Source organism: Schizosaccharomyces pombe (assembly GCF_000002945.2).
Source record: "Schizosaccharomyces pombe strain 972h- genome assembly, chromosome: I".
NCBI classification, from domain to species: Eukaryota; Fungi; Ascomycota; class Schizosaccharomycetes; order Schizosaccharomycetales; family Schizosaccharomycetaceae; genus Schizosaccharomyces; species Schizosaccharomyces pombe.
In genome coordinates this window covers 4668758-4685677 of record NC_003424.3, presented here as the reverse complement: position 1 = coordinate 4685677, position 16920 = coordinate 4668758, and the positions used below count along the sequence as shown (strand labels likewise).

Sequence of the window (16920 nt, the reverse complement as noted above, 5' to 3'; positions counted from 1 at the left end):
TTCATTTACATACTTACTATGATACCAGAAATTCATAGTAATTCAATACAAAATACTAGCCTTGTCAAACACCTATAGTTGATTCTTTCTTACCCAATCGTATTGGAAATTGTTTATAAGCAAGCTATTTATAGTCGTTATATGCAGTTCCTGTACGTTACACATACAAACAATAATAAGCAAACCAGCTAACTTTATCAACCTATGTTCAGTTTCCTATGAACTTTGTTTTGAAATTTTTTTTACCCGTACAATTACTTATCCCTCGTTGACTTATTCATTGAAGTAGTTTTAAAATGGTAGAAACGGATCTTATGTCTTCACATTCCTCAAATTGGAAAGAAATTTTTAGAACACATAGCATTGCTCAAACTATTCAACTAGAAAAGTTCGTCAGCCAGCAGATTGAGGAGAAAGGAAGAGAGTTGCAACAGAATGTTTGCTTTAACTATCAAAGCTTTATTGAAGCTTCTGAAAATCTCTCTAACATTAGAAATAATCTGGAGAAAGTTTTGCAAAACTCATACGAATTTCAATCCATGGTGAGTTTACCAAAAGTGGATCGCGTCTCAAAGTTTCTATCCGATAATGAAAGTATATCGCAAACGTCTGGTGATTATTTTATATTCTTACAGAGATTTTATGCACATGCTATCTTGTTTGTGATGGAATTGTTCAATAAGGAGCAATATTTGCAATCGTCCAAACTATTGATTTTCTGCCTAAGAATATTACCTGCAGATTTACCAAACGACCACCAATGCCACATATTAGTAAATAGACTTGAATCGTGTAAAAATTATCTGAATAATCGTTTGAAACAAGCGATGACTTCTTCTTTATCAAAGGTCTCAGTCGTCACATCATGGATTCTGCTTAATCAGGCGAATATATCTTCGGGACTTGACATATTTTTACAGGAATGTGAAGATCAATTGCTTATTTTGAATGATGCGAGAGAATTTTCCTTGACATTTTTGAACACGCTGAAGCTAGCTCGAGATTTTCCTAATGAAATACGTAGTTATTTAGAAGCTTCGAAGAATTTCAATATTTTTAAGGAAAAGGAAATCCTGAGAAATATATGTTTAGATGAATGCTATTTAAAAGCTTACTTTTCTGCTGAAGATGTAAAAGTTACAACCCCTTTTGAAACACTACAGCAGTTTGATGGTGATAACATTCTTCAACAGTGGAAGCTGAGTTTTTTTTCAAAAATTTCGCATTCTGAGAAATCTTTCTTTTCTAACGCCACGTCTCTTACTACACTTTATCAAATTTTAGAAGGTTTGTTAAGTGAACTATCAGAGCCCCAGTTCAAAGAATTTTATGAACTTTGGAATTCAATACTGCAAAATCACTTCATTATTTCCTCTCGAAATATCATCGATTCTTTGGGACTATACGTGAACAAGATTAAAGAGAAGCTGCAAATTTGTTTCGAAATCCCTCCTACTAATTCATTTGATCCTTGGAGCTTCCAGTTAAAGCAACAAGTTTTAAATGAGCTAAAACAGAATATACTTCCCGCTTGTGGTATGGACGATGGCTTTCAGAGGTTCTGGCAGTCACTGGCTTCATTTGATATGGTTTTAGATGAATCGCTGCAAGTTTTGAAAAAACTTCAAACATTACACCTTTCTTTTACTTTAGGCGACATTATACCTAATTATCTTACGCTGGCAGATTATCTACTCAACTTTGTGAAGACCTCATTTGCCCAAATATATGAATTAGTCTGCTCATTCGTTAATAACGTTGCGGTAATGGAATCAAGTAGTGAAAAACAATTACGAACTTCCAGATGTCTAAAGATTGTTCGACTATTAAAACAATTTCGACACATGGACGAATCAGTTCCTTTTGATGATTTAATTTACAAGTTACAAAACATTCTTGTTAGAGAGTTGACTGATTTTACTACGGGGATATATATTAACGAATCGAAAATCAATTTGGATGTTGCGGCGTGTATTACAGGAAATTTCTTTGGTCCTTCGTTTGCATTATACAATTCTCTAATAATGTTAATAGATAAATTAGAGGTACTCGGCTTTGACATCGTTTCGGATAAATTCAAGGGATTACTCACCCCCAACCTTTTTGAATCATTATTTATATTAAATTTGGAAAGGCTTAAAGCTGCGAAATCTATGGACCACATGAAGCAAAATACCTTTGACATGGAATTTATCAACTACTTGTCCGATTTTACTAACAATCCTAGAGAAGTTATAGATTATCAACACTTTATAGAACTCATTGACTTACATGTTCAGGATGAGTTTTCAAAAGAAGATTTCGATACTGTTAGGGCTAATGTAAAAGAATGCGTACCAAAATTGCTGTCTTTCTTTACAGTTTTACTTCCTAGAGTAAAGGCGCAGAAAGTCATCACTTGATACATTGTCATACTCTTTGGTAAAATGAGATAAAGTTTTATATAATTGGTAACCTCTATTATTCAATCTAACAAGGAATCATGCCTTAAACTCTCCATATCCATGTCTATATCAGACACTTCAGGTTTCGGATAATCATGCAACTGCGACTTCACTAGTTTTAGGTCTTTAAATAAAGAACTTAATTCTCCTTGGAAGCTATTTAATTCTTGCTTATATGCAATGTTTGGACTACCAAATTCCTTCAATTTCACATTCTTATCATCAAAATTGAATTCCAGAGGATTTAAGTAAGCATCCACTGCTAATCGAAGATGTGCTTTTAAAGCTGAATTCTGAGACTCTAAAGCATGGATCCTCTCCTCATAATCATTTCTAATTTCTTCAATAAATTTGAGTAGTTTTTGACTGTGCTCTTCGTGCCGTCTTAGTTGTTCTCGATCTGATTCGAGGGTCGTCAAAATATCATCAAGTTCACCTTCATTATTAGTGCTATAAGCTTCCTTACAATTAATGTTAGAGATGTTTTTTATTCTTCGAGCAGCTTCAGAATAACGAAGTGCTGAGAATGTGTCATCAAAATCACAAGGTGAAACGCAAGTTAACATAATAGTACGACAATTACCTCCCAAAGCATCTTGAAGCAATGTTGTTAGGACCGAATCTTTGTAAGGAATCAACACATCATTTTTTTTGCTGGTCAAGGCCGCAATAACACGATTAAGAACAGAAAGTGATTTGTTGTTAGAAGAGCTTTCGAAAGAACTAATGCTTTCATTTCTTTGTGAACCTTTCGAAAAGCTGGCTAAATCAATTATTTGTAGGCGTGATGCTTTCTTTAGAGAATGGCGAGTCTTAGGATCTATGATTCTCTGCTGAACTACCAGGGAAAATACCGAATGGCCCTTTCTAACACCTGAAATATCAGAAAGTTCTGTCCTTATATTCTAAACCAGAGTTAATGTTTCTATTTGACAAGACTGTTTGCTAGTGACATACCTTGGCAGCAAGACGTAAAAACGCATCAATTTCTTGAGCGCTTCCTACTTCAAATTCAGAAAGGCCATGAAGATGATACCCAGTCAATGAATCCTTTTGCACAAATACAGTTTCTCCAGGAGTATGTGAAGAATTAACATTCGGCTGTAACAAGTCGTAGGGTGTCTCTTCAATAATTTCTGCCAATGAAATGGAAACCGTAATAGTAGTATTTGGTGATTTTTTTTTTAACTTATCTATTTCTTCAAAAATTGATTCTGATATATGAGGAATGATACCTGGTTGGCCTCGCAGCCCGACAACCGAATATGTTTTTCCAGTGCCTTTTTGTCCATAAGTAATGAAGCAGGAGTTGAAACCTTCCAAGATTGATTTTACCAATAAAGGGCCAGTGCTTTCGTAAACGTCTTCTTGACCAGATAAGTTCTTTGATTCTGGAGCAGATGGTGCAAAACACTCATCGAAAGCAAAGGTGCGTGGACCGTTAACTCTATTTTTATGTCTTGAATGCTTTAATCCATGTTTAGGAGGAGTAATGGTAACAGTTTTGTTATGAGAATCGACCGACAGTAGATCCTCAGCACTTTTGGACAGCTCTCTTAAAGATTTCGGTCGAACACGAACAATTACGCGAACATTAGCTGTAGACATTGATTGCTAAAATATCGGACTTAACCAGGTAATAACAATAGAATATCAATTAAATCGTATGGGGAACAATTAATGGCTGAAGTCGAAGGTAGTTTGAGGATAATCGAATTGAAAATATGTATAATTATAAGTACTAAATAATAAAAAAGAAGAAAGATTAAAAATTAGATTTCCAATACAAAAGTGCGTAATAAACAAGAGTTTGAAGTTTTTACGACAAAATAAACATCAAGACCTACTGGAGTGGAACGAATTAAGTTCTGAGAAAGTCATGCAAATAGATTGATAAATGCAGGAATATAATTAATGTAATACCCTCCCCGAGATGCTAGCTGTTGATGAAAGAATGCGTTCGTTCGTATTTCTATCAGCTAGTAGGCTGATGTTTATAAACCAGCACCAACTGGGTAACATGTCACTAAACACGATTACAAGTTGACAGTTTGTAAATTAAATCAAATGAATGCCATACAAGCCATGACATGTTAGCTTTAGCATTTACTAACTGTTGCTTCCGAAGTTTGTTTGAAGTTTGAATTTATTGCTTCTAAATGTCAATGAGTCCAAACGTATATGTTATAATGATCATGTCAATAAAGTACCGTAGAGTAAGTTGACTACAAGGATAAGCTCAGTCAATCTGATAGGTCACATATTTAAATGATACCCAAATAGCAACGAAAATTATTGTATATTAATGTCAATGTTGGAGCAAGTTTTAGATAATAAATTCCAAATCGGATTATCAAAAGAGAAATTTTTACTTTCACGATTTTGACTTAGTTGATTTTTCCAAAAGAAAATCAATTTTCTTTTTTGAGATTTTTTTTTACCCTGCTCAATGTTCACGTGGCACAGAAGTAATAAAACACGAACGCGAACCGTGTTTGGGTTCGCGTGCAATGCTGGCGTTGATACCCGTACTGATTAACTTATCCAAAAACCAGTCCTACACTATTTATTCGACAGCCAATTTACTATTTCACCATCTCTACATGTTTGAATTACTAGCCATTTATGTCGACTGAATCTGCTCATGATGTTCAACTCAAGACATATAGAAAACAGCTTGATTGTTTCTTGGTTTCTTGAAAGTAACCTTTTCGAGAAACATAGGTCACTTAGATAGTGACTGATCATTAGATAATAGTCTCATATACTTATATAGAATACTATGATTAGTACTACAAGTCTTGATAATACATGGCCTGTGCTAAAGTCAGGACAGCTTAATTCTCTATCCGTGGATTGTACTCGTGTGCGTAGGGATATCCTAATTTTATTTAAGAAATACATTGGTATAATTCAGAATAAATAAACTTTCGCTTAAAGTCCAACCCTCGCTACACGCTGTTCAGCCATTTAATTATGAAAGTGCATTACCCTTCCCGGTTTCTCAGTAGACAATGGTGATTGTTGAAGGATGCTGGTCGTATGCTTCTACTTTACCAACATCGCCCTCTTTGTGTACCTGTACATTAAGGAACTCAATTGACTCCTTCTTAATTCAATTGGTAAAATTAGCTAACGACATTTAATCGGTGAAGTCAGGGGGCCTAACGTGAAATTATGGATGAATTTGATGGGTTTACTAGACCTACTTCATCGAATTCGTCTGCTAATCGAAATTCAAATAATAGCATGAATCGTGTTGAAAATAATAACTCTAATTCCGATTCTGCTAACACGGTTGATTCAAGAGGCGATGCTCATACTCGAATGCGGCAAGGTTTCGAAAAATCGTTTCCTTCTTCTCCTAACAAGAAAAGACCTCGCACAAACGAGGGAGATCGATTCATTCCTTCTAGGGATGCTTCTACGGAATTATGGACAGGTTTTACTAAAGTTGAAGGACCTTTGACTCCAGTTAAAAAAAAGCAATCCGTGGCGGATCGCAACTTCACCACACTCTTAAGAAGCGAGTTGTTTGGTTCCAATGATGAAACTTTTAATAATTCTCCAATTGCTACTCCTAACACTACGATAGGGGTTTCAACACCCCGTACTGATTCTGGGATAGATGATATTGAACTTACTCAAAGAACGCCACCTTCTTCCTCTCACACTTCTTCTTCTATACTTCAAAACACGCCTGTTACACCTTCTCGAAAGATATTTCACTATTTATCTCCTCGTGACCGAAATAAATCGTCATATGGAAAGAAAGCGCAATATCAGGACAACCCGAATCGGACAATTTATTCTTTGTCGCCTGTGCGCTCTATTACTAAAGATTTAATTTCTGCAAGTCGACTGGAAGGGAGAGAACTCCCTTCTATACCTTACAGAGTACTTGACGCTCCTGGCCTTGCTGGTGATTTCTACCTGAATCTTTTAGATTGGGGCCAATGTAATATGTTAGCGGTTGCTTTGGCTTCTCGAGTTTATTTGTGGTCAGGGATCTCAAGCGAAGTAACAGTTATGCACAACTTTTATCCAACAGATACGGTCACATCACTCAGGTGGGTTCAGCGTGGCACTCACCTTGCTGTGGGCACACACAATGGCTCTGTTGAAATTTGGGATGCCGCGACTTGTAAAAAGACGAGAACTATGTCTGGGCACACTGAACGGGTCGGTGCCCTATCTTGGAATGATCATGTGTTAAGTAGTGGTGGTCGAGATAACCATATTCTTCACCGTGATGTTCGTGCTCCAGAGCATTATTTTCGAGTTTTGACGGCGCATCGACAAGAAGTGTGTGGTCTTGAATGGAATTCCAATGAAAATTTACTTGCTTCAGGTGGAAATGATAATGCCCTTATGGTGTGGGATAAATTTGAAGAAAAACCTTTATATTCCTTTCATAATCATATTGCAGCTGTAAAGGCAATAACTTGGAGTCCACATCAGCGCGGAATTCTGGCTTCTGGAGGAGGTACTGCCGATCGCACCATAAAGTTATGGAATACACAACGCGGATCGATGTTGCACAACATAGACACAGGATCACAAGTCTGTAATTTGTTGTGGTCAAAGCAAACAAACGAATTTATTTCAACTCATGGTTTCATGGAAAATGAAGTAGCTTTGTGGAACTATCCTAGTGTTTCACGTGTTGGAACCTTAAAAGGTCATACAGATCGAGTTTTGTATTTGGCTATGTCTCCCAATGGTGAAAATATAGTTACTGGTGCAGCCGATGAAACACTTCGATTCTGGAAGCTGTTTGATTCTAAATCAAAACACTCCGCTTCCACTATGAGTTCTCCATTTGACCCTACAATGAAAATACGGTAATGCAACACATTCACTCTTTGAAGTCTTTTGTACATTATATTTGTCATCTTATTACTAAAATATTACACCTTTGTCGCTTTCATTTCGGTCAACGATTTTTACTTATTGTGCATACACGAAACATTCTTTGACTCCTTTTAAATGTAATCCATCTACTTCTACATCATCTAATTTCATTACATATTAGACAATTTTGTCTTGCATTTTTTTACTTTTTTTACGTTTTACAAATTAGCTATACAAGCTCAATTTAAAACTAGTGAATACTGTTCCGCTTGAACATCTTTCTGTTGGCAATGTGACAGTTTGACCTTGAGAATAAAAACTTTGTCACTTTTTGTTAATTTTGTTTTGTTTATTCTTCAGCATATGTCCTTTTGGTTGAGCGTATAATCTATACGTCAAAAGGTTTTGTTTTATTCTTTTCTTAGCATTTATTTTCAAATCATTCACCATCTTTGCATATATAATGAATAGTATCTATTTTCTCTGATAGAAGCCGTTTTCACGATTTATTTTTATCAATAATTTATGCTTCGTTATTCACGTAATCAACTTGGGAATTCTTGATGTTTTAAACATGTGAGTAGCGAAAGAAAATGTGAAAAATTTCAGCCCTTTTTATGAGATTGAAAATATTTACAATAAAACCTCACGAAAACATTACCTCTGCAGTCGCTAATTGACACGGACGCACGTTAATTGAATATCAACGAGAAAAGACAGAATAAAATACAAAATATTATGACTTTCGTTGACCAAAATATCATTGGTGGTATATAAGTTTATATATGTTTATGTATATATAAATATATATTTATAAGAAAAAAGAGAGAAAAATAAACGCATAAAACCATTTTTTTAGAAAAAAACTAAGGTAAAATATTAGAAAATTATGAACGCGTCAATAAGTAGGCGAAAAAGGTAGGTAAATTGACTAATTGAGAGGCTTTGCATTTGTTTCAGCTACTTTGGCATCCACTTCATTAGCAGCAGCAGTAACAGGAGCCGGAATAATGTGTTTTTCACCACTAGCTTTTTTGACGGTAACACTTCCATCTTTGCTACCAAAATAAACGGCTGAAATCATATCACAAAATAAGCCAACTTCTACTACACCAACCAATAATTTGATTTTGGCAAAAAGTTCTTTGGGGTTTTTAATAAGACCGAAATGAGCATCAATGATGAAATTTCCATTATCGGTAACAACAGGACCAGCCTTTCCAGGAGCACCCATACGAAGCTTAGGTTCAATAGCACCGAGTTCCACCAGTTGGGGTAAAATAGAAGCATAGGCCATGGGCATTACTTCAATGGGAACACCTTTTTTCCAATATTCACCGAGGACATGGGAATTTTTACGAGAATCGGCAACGATTACAAGTCTCTTTGCTAAGAAGGCAATTAATTTCTCCTGGAAAAGGCAAGCACCACCACCCTTAATGCACTGAAGATTGTCATCCACTTCATCAGCACCGTCAAAAGACACATCCACGTTTGGATAGCAATCAGGATCCCCGAGGCGTAAACCGTTGTTGACAATCAATTGTTTAGATTGGAAACCAGTAGGAATGAAAACAACACTATCAACGCCAGGCTTTGTCAATAAACGCTCGACAACGTATACAACGGTACTGCCACTTCCAATACCAATGACTTTGGGATTTTCAGGATAATTTTCGTCAACCGCCATATGACAAGCCAATCGCTTAGCTAATTCAATGGGAGACAAATCCAACTTCTTTTCTGCTGAATCCATTTTATTTTTTTCAAGAGAAAGTCGAAGGGTATAAATGAAGCGAAAGAATTGAAAAATTTTTTTTACAAAAGAGCCAAATTGGACTTTGAAAAATCAAATGAAGAATGATATATCTGAGCCAAAAAGACAATAAATAGCCTTAAAAGCTAACAATCTGACAGCTAAGGTTCGAGGATGAGATAATTGAAACTTTCAGTACAGAGATAAAAAGAATATAAAGTTTTTACCTTTTTTTACTCACGAATAGAGAAGTAAAGGAGAAAGGCAAAGAACAAATATGGTTTGAGGCTCCAAACAAAAAGAAAAAAAAAATGTAAAATTTTTTTTGGTCTTAGTTACTAAAGCAAGTAAGGGTGAAAAGTAGATCAAGGAACTGATTCAAACAGTAAACTAATCTGGTACTTTACTAAGTACTTTTAAAAACTCACGATAGAGTATGAGAGATGAAAGGATTGATGACTTTTTTTAGAGAGAGATGAATTCGAAGTTAAGGGAATTCAATCAATATCCAAGAGATGGAATTTTTTGATGAAAAGGGAAGAAAAATGAGAAAGATTTTTTGATTAGCTTTCTTTTTTCGGAGGAGGAAAAAGAAAAAAAGCCACTAAGAGTTAAAAAATGAAAACACGTAGAACCCTGAAAAAAAAAAAAGTACACAAAACCCGACGTAAGGTCCAAATCCTATAATGTAATATTCATAAAAGAAACCCTAATTAACCAGTTTTCTAACGACCCACAAGTGATTTATAACCACACTGAGATGATTTATCGACAGTGGTTAAAGAGAGTTTCTGGTCAGAAATGGTGGTAACGTAACACAACACCTAAACCTTGCTAAGAAAAATGGTTTACGGAGAAACACCGAGATCGAGCTATGATAACTTTCTTACAGCAAAGTAGAGCAGAGTCAGGCAAAATAAAACAAAGCAAAGCTTTGGGATGGCGGGGTCTCCGCACTTTTCTAACACGGTTATGTATCACAGCGAAGCATAAAAAACAGTGTCTGAAAACGAAACTTAAAAGAAGTTTATTGCATAATGCGATGATTCTCGAATTCTGGTATGATGAAACCAACCTTATTCTTGCAAAGTTTATCAACTATGAAAACTGATGATTTGTTGCAAATCGTCACCAAAGTGCATGGCATAGGAAGAAATTAGAAGCACTAGAACATACTACTATAATAAGAGACTAGCAACACTTCCAATACCTCAACCATTACAAAACCTTGTTCCAACTACGTTACGATGTGGGGCTTTAAAACATGCGGAGATTGTTTACATGCGTTAAGGAAAAAACGAGGGGAAGTAGGTGGGAAATTGTGGGCGTGCTATTTAGAGGAAGGGAGTTTGATCAGATATCACTGAATGGAAACAACGATGCGTTTTCAAAACCGTGTTGTGGAAGGTAGAGAAATTGGAGGGGTTTAAAGTGTTTGATAAACGAGAGTATCGTTTAAAAAATTACATTTTTAAAATGGACATGTCAATTTCATACAAGTATTTATATATTATGTATTAATATAACGACTTCCGAGCTAGTTTACCTTTTTTTTAGAATTTACCAAATTGTTTGGGACCCTCGGTGTGCTTAACGACACGGAGAACGTTAAAACGAACGGTCTTGCTCAAAGGACGGCATTGACCAACAGTGACAACATCACCCTCGTTGATACGGAAAGCAGGAGAGACATGGGCAGCCAAGTTCTTGTGACGCTTCTCATAACGATTGTACTTGGGAATAAAGTGCAAATACTCACGACGGATGATGATGGTACGGTGCATCTTGGTAGAAACAACAGTACCAGTCAGAATACGACCACGGATGGATACTTGACCAACAAAAGGGCACTTCTTGTCAACATACTCACCGTAGATAGCTTCGGCAGGGGTCTTGAATCCCAAACCGACATCCTTGTACCAACGACGTCCAGCGCCCTTCTTGGCGTTTTGGAAGATGTGGGGCTGCTTCTGGAAGGCACGCTCACTTTGAACGACAAGCTCGGTAGCCATTTTGGTTAGATTCCGCTGTGTTGGTGATGGACAAGCTATTTTATTGTGTATTGCTTGTAGTGTAGTGGATAATTGTGACTGCTCATTGCTTTTGAGCCCTACCCTACTTGCTTGCAAAGGTGTTTTGGAAGTGTACATTAAAAAGATTAGCCAAGTGGGATAAAGGGCCAAGTGGGGACCAAGTAATCCACAGTGTAGTTTTGCTTATTACGAAATTATTTCAACTCTTGTTATTGACCATTGTTCATCTTAATCCTCAAAGTAGCAATAGCGAGGTAGAGGATTCATCTTGAGAATTTACAGAGTTGCTTTACTTCATATAATTATTGTTTGACCCAACGTGGAAAGAGAATGAGCGGGCAAGCATGTAAACAAAGGTAAGCAGTAGCATTCAAGTAAACCTCAATTCATCCTGAAATTTAAGATCAGACGGTTTTAGTTTGATGAAGGCATCAATCCAATTTTGGGAAATGAAAACCAAATTGCAACAAAATGGTGTTTTTTTTGCTTTAGATATATTCAAATTTTTTATTATTCTATTGCCTATTTATTTTTTCATCATTATATAATTTTCGTAAGATCTTTAATTAATTGTTAGCTTTTTATTTAATTTTTTTATTTTTTTTTTTAATTTGTTGGATGCTGTATCTTGTTTTGTAAACATTATTTCACACCCTTCTTTCCCAATTTCATGTAGAGTCGTGTACTTATGGTAACAAAGATAGCAGTATAATTGAGATAATTGGAAAATATGTATTTTCGAAACTAATTTGGGGAAATACTTGTTACTTGTTATTATTTGGTACATTTTTACATCCATTTTCACATTCAGACTTTCTTACCTTTTTCATGTGATGTAAACCTAAGATAAAATACCAAAAATGTAGTTGATCTTACTTTTAAAAAAATAAAAAAATCAACACAACAAAATTTCATAATAGTTGAAACGAAGGAAATATATCAAAAGTATTGCAATTTTTTGCCATTTCATTTTTTGTCTGTTTTTCGAAGTAAAGCAAAGATAGAAAAACTTGACCAAAAATCTACAAATAAAATACGCGTGTTGAGTAGACATGACTTTACCTCTGCTGTAAATGTGCTTAAGCGACATTTCAATTTGAGACGTTCACGAGATAGTAACAATTCTGTCTCGGATATAGTAGCTAGGAGCAAAATCATTCATGGGAAAGAATGCCGCTTCGCTCGCTTCACGGTAAGATTAAACTTAAGATGGTAGAGAAGAGCGGCCGACAATGAAGGATTCAAATGATCCTAATATTACCAATTTATCTTTCCGCATTTTTTATACCTGACATTGCTTTCACTTAAATTTTATATTATTTTTATTTTGTTCAGTAACAAATCCCTTTTAATCCCTCTAAGTAATTAATGCAATCGATATTTCTTTACGCATGCTTTCAATAAGTTTGTCTAAAGGTGGCTTCTTTTATGTTCTGAGAAAGTCAAAAACGTTTATTCCGTCTAGTTACGTTTGAAATCTTGTGGCTTAAACATCTTGTTTTCCAGATTTGTCGATTGCGCTATTTATTTATACTTAACTCATAGCTTGGTTTAACTTGTCCGGAACACCATAGTTAACACGGTTCGAATCCGTCAAATTCTATTTTATTTTATGTAGTGCATGGATTTAAAAAAAAAAATAAAAAAATGTCATACAAATTGGAAAAAGAAGCATTTGTCTCAAACCTGACGGGTTCAAGTTCCATTGAGACATGTGGCTTGTTATTAATAGGAATTGCTTGCAACGTTTTGTGGGTAAACATGACTGCGAGAAACATCTTACCCAAAGGGAATCTTGGGTTTCTTGTTGAGTTTTTCATCTTTTGCTTAATTCCATTATTTGTCATTTACGTTTCATCGAAAGTTGGCGTTTTCACTCTTTGCATAGCCTCTTTTTTGCCTTCCTTCGTCCTTCATGTTATAAGTCCAATTAATTGGGATGTGCTGAGAAGAAAACCTGGTTGTTGTCTTACTAAAAAAAATGAAAATACTTTTGATCGACGAATTGCTGGAGTCACATTTTATCGTTCTCAAATGATGTTGGTTACTGTCACTTGCATCCTGGCCGTTGACTTTACCCTTTTCCCGAGGAGATATGCCAAAGTTGAAACCTGGGGAACATCACTGATGGATCTTGGTGTTGGATCTTTCATGTTTTCTTCAGGTACTGTGGCTGGACGGAAAAATGACATTAAAAAACCAAATGCGTTTAAAAATGTATTGTGGAATTCTTTCATCCTTTTGATTTTAGGATTTGCGCGCATGTTTTTAACGAAAAGCATCAATTACCAAGAACATGTAAGCGAATATGGCATGCATTGGAACTTTTTTTTCACCCTAGGTTTCATGGCTCTTGGCGTATTTTTTTTTCGTCGTTCTTTAAAAAAAGTCTCCTATTTTAATTTAGCAACCTTCATTACTCTTCTTCATCATTGTTTGCTTGTTTTAACCCCTTTCCAAAAATGGGCACTATCCGCCCCCAGAACAAATATTTTGGCTCAGAATAGAGAGGGTATTGCTTCTCTTCCCGGATACATTGCTATTTACTTTTATGGAATGTATACCGGTAGTGTAGTTTTGGCTGATCGACCTCTAATGTATACTAGAGCTGAGTCGTGGAAGCGCTTTCAACGTCTATTATTCCCGCTATGCATTTTGTTAGTGTTGTATCTTGTGTCTAACTTTTTGTCAGTTGGTGTTTCTCGCCGACTTGCTAATACGCCTTATGTTGCGAATGTTGCCTTTATCAATATGTTTTTTCTTACTATATACATACTTATTGATGCCTATTTATTCCCATCTTCTGTGCCATATGGAAGTCGCGTCCCCAAACTGCTTGAAGATGCCAATAATAATGGCTTGTTGGTGTTTTTGATTGCTAACGTTTTAACAGGAGTAGTTAATTTATCGTTCGACACCCTTCATTCTAGCAATGCAAAAGGCTTGACAATCATGACTATGTATCTTTTTATTATTTGCTATATGGCACATTGGCTTGCTCAACACGGAATTCGTTTTCGCCTTTAGTGTATAGTGTTTTCTGATTGTAAGCTATGCTGTATTTCTTATGACAAAATAATAATATTCATTTTATTTAATGTTACAAGCCCTTTCATATGATTCTTTAGGATACTATATACTTCGCTAAGATATGTAGACTTTTACTGATTTTCTTTCATTTTAAGTTTTTAATTTAAAACGTTTAACAAAGCTATTTTGACTATTTGGATTTGTTCATAATAAAATATGAATACTCTGGTTTGAGCATGGTTTATATATTCATATCGCAATTATCGAAATTTTTTTTATTATCAAACCACCGCTAAATTCGAAACCTTTTTCATACAGCATTCGCACTAGGCAAAATGCTCGAATAATTTATCATTTTTTGGTTTGAAACGGTGCGATTGATTTAAATATTATAAAAGTTATTACCTATAAGGTAAAATTTTCAAGCAATTGCAAAAATCCTCGCTAGGCACTAGAAATCAAATAAGGTCTTAGATGCATTCATATAAAATAATATTTAACCTAAATGTGTCATTTCAATGAATTATCAATCGAGATAGAATCAAAAAATTTAAGAAGTGCAAAAAAGATATTCCATTGTCCATATGAAGAGTGCGGCAAGAAATATTCAAGACCTTCTTTGCTTGAACAACATTTACGTACACATTCCAATGAAGTATGTTTTATATAATTTTACAATATTTTCTAACGTTCTTTAGAGACCGTTTGTTTGCGACTACACGGGATGCAGCAAAGCATTTTATCGAAAAAGTCATCTAAAAATTCACAAACGCTGTCACACCAATGTGAAACCCTTTAGTTGCCATTATGATGGTTGTGATGCTCAATTTTATACTCAGCAGCATCTTGAACGCCACATCGAGGTCCATCGAAAGCCAAAGCCATATGCATGTACATGGGAGGGATGCGATGAATGTTTTAGCAAACATCAACAACTCAGATCCCACATTTCGGCTTGTCATACTCATCTTTTGCCTTATCCTTGTACGTATCAAGATTGTGAACTAAGGTTTGCTACAAAGCAGAAACTACAAAATCATGTCAACCGGGCTCATGAAAAAATTATCAGTTACAGTTGTCCTCATGAATCATGTGTCGGACATGAGGGTTTTGAAAAATGGAGTCAGTTACAAAATCACATTCGGGAGGCCCATGTTCCCAGTTGTTCAATTTGTGGACGGCAATTTAAAACCGCAGCACACCTTCGACACCATGTTGTACTTCATCAAACAACTTTGGAAGAAAGGAAGACGTATCATTGCCCAATGGAAGGATGTAAGAAATCTTTTACACGCTCTTCTGCTCTAAAGAAACACATATCTGTAATACACGAAGGTAATATGGCATTTCATTGTGATAGCTGTGGTACCAAATTTGGATATAAACATATGCTGCAACGACACCTGGAGCGCGGCACTTGTAAAAAAGCTCATAAACCATACATTAATGAATGTGGAATCAAACATGATGGAATAGAGGGGGTCGCAATTCACGACCAAAAAGAGAAAGAATTGAGTTCAAACTTAGTATCTGACGTGGCTAAAAAAATAATCAACGAAGTTACCGGGCATGGATATAAAGAAGCCCGAGAATACAGCTGTTCCTTTCCAGAATGCAATTACCGGTTCAAACGGCTATATGATATGCATAGACACCTTAATTCCCATCACTGAACGACGATCCTTACTTCAATTTATTCTAAAACGGAAAAGTTTAGCATAAATGTGACAAAGCCATGTTTTAGCTTCTCTTCATAATAAATTTATAAGCAACCTCTATCTTTTTTTTTGCTTTTGGTTTAGTCAATCTTTGATGTCAATACATTCTTTTAAAATATAAGAGACTCATACCTTTGAATCGTCGAATTGAATAATATAAAATTTTTTAATGCAGATTTAGAAATGCAACCTTTCATGCTTCAAATATTTTTGAATACAGGGGTTCTCTCACATTTCAAATTAAGGGTTGTTAATAAAATCTTGTAATTACAGTTAAGTAATCAATTCATATTATAAATCGTGAAGGATTTTGTCAATTGTATTCCAATATCGGAGCCGATTGACATATAGCAGAGCACTATCCCAATTTGAAGACTCCATTGCTTTCCGTATTTCATTAATTTCCTGAACTTTTCTACCCTGATTTTCTTGACTTAGCTGTAGGAGTTTCTCTGGCGAATCCCTTGAAGCGGAAATGTTTTCATGTACATCCATGATTTCCATCAAAAATTCAGGGTCACTGTTAGAAATATCTTCAGAAACTGGGTTAATTCCTTGAAGCTGGAGAATATATTCCGCTCGAGTCAATGGAGCTTTTAAGGTGTTATAAGCTTTCGATAATTCTGCAGAATCTCTTTGAGCTAAGGCAGCGTCTTTTCCCTGAGCAACATCAGGATGTAATGTTTTCATTTTTCTTAAATAGCTTGACTTTAATGCTCCCAAATCAATATCAAACGGACCTTTAGGAGGCGGATCCGAGATATCTCCTTCAAATTGTTTGTAAAAGTTTTTAGCCTCTGACTGGCATGATGAACTATGAAAATGATTATAATTAACAATTTTATTTAAAGGATAAAATTTGAAGCGAGCAAAAATCCAATGATTTCCAGTAATTTGTCGATTGAATAAACTCTTCTGTGCAAAAGAAATAAAGGGCCTAAAGCTCTGGTTTCCAGCTTGCTTTAACATTTATGATACAAAAAAAAAAGAAATTATGCAAATCCAAAGTGAATAATTAGAATTTCAAGTAGTTGAAAAAAAAAGGTATCAAGAGTTGACTTGTAACTGCTGTTGTTATTGCCAAA

General features: G+C 35.3%; 8 protein-coding genes and 7 long non-coding RNA genes across 15 annotated transcripts; 7 read left to right on the top strand and 8 right to left on the bottom strand.

Annotated features, from left to right (window-relative positions):
• The first annotated feature begins 7 nt into the window (after positions 1–7).
• On the top strand, positions 8–4208 carry cog1 (COG complex subunit Cog1). Its single transcript, NM_001356175.2, has 2 exons — positions 8–152; positions 213–4208. Exon 2 carries the CDS (start codon positions 297–299, stop codon positions 2400–2402), a length of 2106 nt encoding a protein of 701 aa, NP_001342918.1. The 5' UTR covers positions 8–152; positions 213–296; the 3' UTR covers positions 2403–4208.
• SPOM_SPNCRNA.4103 lies at positions 2173–2374 on the bottom strand. Its single transcript, NR_193464.1, has one exon. It is a non-coding gene; the product is annotated as a non-coding RNA (long non-coding RNA).
• On the bottom strand, positions 2434–4413 carry klp8 (kinesin-like protein Klp8). Its single transcript, NM_001020104.3, has 2 exons — positions 3402–4413; positions 2434–3349 (listed from the first exon to the last, which is right to left on the bottom strand). Exons 1-2 carry the CDS (start codon positions 4050–4052, stop codon positions 2465–2467), a joined length of 1536 nt encoding a protein of 511 aa, NP_594675.1. The 5' UTR covers positions 4053–4413; the 3' UTR covers positions 2434–2464.
• A 395-nt stretch (positions 4414–4808) lies between these two features.
• SPOM_SPNCRNA.4102 lies at positions 4809–6780 on the bottom strand. Its single transcript, NR_193463.1, has one exon. It is a non-coding gene; the product is annotated as a non-coding RNA (long non-coding RNA).
• Positions 5485–8067, top strand: srw1 (substrate-specific mitotic G1 APC coactivator Srw1/Ste9). Its single transcript, NM_001020103.3, has one exon. It carries the CDS (start codon positions 5622–5624, stop codon positions 7290–7292), a length of 1671 nt encoding a protein of 556 aa, NP_594674.1. The 5' UTR covers positions 5485–5621; the 3' UTR covers positions 7293–8067.
• Positions 6900–7201, bottom strand: SPOM_SPNCRNA.4101. Its single transcript, NR_193462.1, has one exon. It is a non-coding gene; the product is annotated as a non-coding RNA (long non-coding RNA).
• rki1 (ribose 5-phosphate isomerase) lies at positions 7504–9834 on the bottom strand. The gene has a single exon (NM_001020102.3). It carries the CDS (start codon positions 9052–9054, stop codon positions 8230–8232), a length of 825 nt encoding a protein of 274 aa, NP_594673.1. The 5' UTR covers positions 9055–9834; the 3' UTR covers positions 7504–8229.
• Positions 8464–9730, top strand: SPOM_SPNCRNA.4100. Its single transcript, NR_193461.1, has one exon. It is a non-coding gene; the product is annotated as a non-coding RNA (long non-coding RNA).
• Positions 9835–9877: 43 nt separating the features above from the next.
• SPOM_SPNCRNA.1015 lies at positions 9878–11641 on the top strand. Its single transcript, NR_149855.1, has one exon. It is a non-coding gene; the product is annotated as a non-coding RNA (long non-coding RNA).
• rps1102 (40S ribosomal protein uS17) lies at positions 10497–11090 on the bottom strand. Its single transcript, NM_001020101.3, has one exon. The coding sequence runs from the start codon at positions 11064–11066 to the stop codon at positions 10608–10610; it is 459 nt and encodes a 152-aa protein (NP_594672.1). The 5' UTR covers positions 11067–11090; the 3' UTR covers positions 10497–10607.
• A 294-nt stretch (positions 11642–11935) lies between the features above and the next one.
• On the top strand, positions 11936–12654 carry SPOM_SPNCRNA.1013. Its single transcript, NR_149853.1, has one exon. It is a non-coding gene; the product is annotated as a non-coding RNA, possible alternative UTR (long non-coding RNA).
• On the bottom strand, positions 11988–12541 carry SPOM_SPNCRNA.1014. The gene has a single exon (NR_149854.1). It is a non-coding gene; the product is annotated as a non-coding RNA (long non-coding RNA).
• gwt1 (pig-W) lies at positions 12646–14255 on the top strand. Its single transcript, NM_001020100.3, has one exon. The coding sequence runs from the start codon at positions 12735–12737 to the stop codon at positions 14112–14114; it is 1380 nt and encodes a 459-aa protein (NP_594671.1). The 5' UTR covers positions 12646–12734; the 3' UTR covers positions 14115–14255.
• A 41-nt stretch (positions 14256–14296) lies between these two features.
• Positions 14297–16917, bottom strand: jac1 (DNAJ domain-containing protein Jac1). Its single transcript, NM_001356174.2, has 2 exons — positions 15968–16917; positions 14297–15924 (listed from the first exon to the last, which is right to left on the bottom strand). Exon 1 carries the CDS (start codon positions 16802–16804, stop codon positions 16127–16129), a length of 678 nt encoding a protein of 225 aa, NP_001342917.1. The 5' UTR covers positions 16805–16917; the 3' UTR covers positions 14297–15924; positions 15968–16126.
• sfc2 (transcription factor TFIIIA) lies at positions 14430–16051 on the top strand. The gene is made up of 2 exons (NM_001020099.3): positions 14430–14772; positions 14816–16051. The coding sequence occupies exons 1-2, from the start codon at positions 14623–14625 to the stop codon at positions 15788–15790; spliced, it is 1125 nt and encodes a 374-aa protein (NP_594670.1). The 5' UTR covers positions 14430–14622; the 3' UTR covers positions 15791–16051.
• Positions 16918–16920: the final 3 nt, after the last annotated feature.

Bases quoted from the DNA above. Each gene is read 5' to 3' on its own strand.
- rki1 (NM_001020102.3), bottom strand. From the start codon at position 9,054: ATGGATTCAGCAGAAAAGAAGTTGGATTTGTCTCCCATTGAATTAGCT.
- klp8 (NM_001020104.3), bottom strand. From the start codon at position 4,052: ATGTCTACAGCTAATGTTCGCGTAATTGTTCGTGTTCGACCGAAATCT. The intron at 3,350-3,401 runs GTATGTCACTAG...ACTCTGGTTTAG, and splicing joins TTTTACGTCTTGCTGCCAAG to AATATAAGGACAGAACTTTC.
- sfc2 (NM_001020099.3), top strand. From the start codon at position 14,623: ATGTGTCATTTCAATGAATTATCAATCGAGATAGAATCAAAAAATTTA. The intron at 14,773-14,815 runs GTATGTTTTATA...AACGTTCTTTAG, and splicing joins TACGTACACATTCCAATGAA to AGACCGTTTGTTTGCGACTA.
- cog1 (NM_001356175.2), top strand. From the start codon at position 297: ATGGTAGAAACGGATCTTATGTCTTCACATTCCTCAAATTGGAAAGAA.
- srw1 (NM_001020103.3), top strand. From the start codon at position 5,622: ATGGATGAATTTGATGGGTTTACTAGACCTACTTCATCGAATTCGTCT.
- jac1 (NM_001356174.2), bottom strand. From the start codon at position 16,804: ATGTTAAAGCAAGCTGGAAACCAGAGCTTTAGGCCCTTTATTTCTTTT.
- gwt1 (NM_001020100.3), top strand. From the start codon at position 12,735: ATGTCATACAAATTGGAAAAAGAAGCATTTGTCTCAAACCTGACGGGT.
- rps1102 (NM_001020101.3), bottom strand. From the start codon at position 11,066: ATGGCTACCGAGCTTGTCGTTCAAAGTGAGCGTGCCTTCCAGAAGCAG.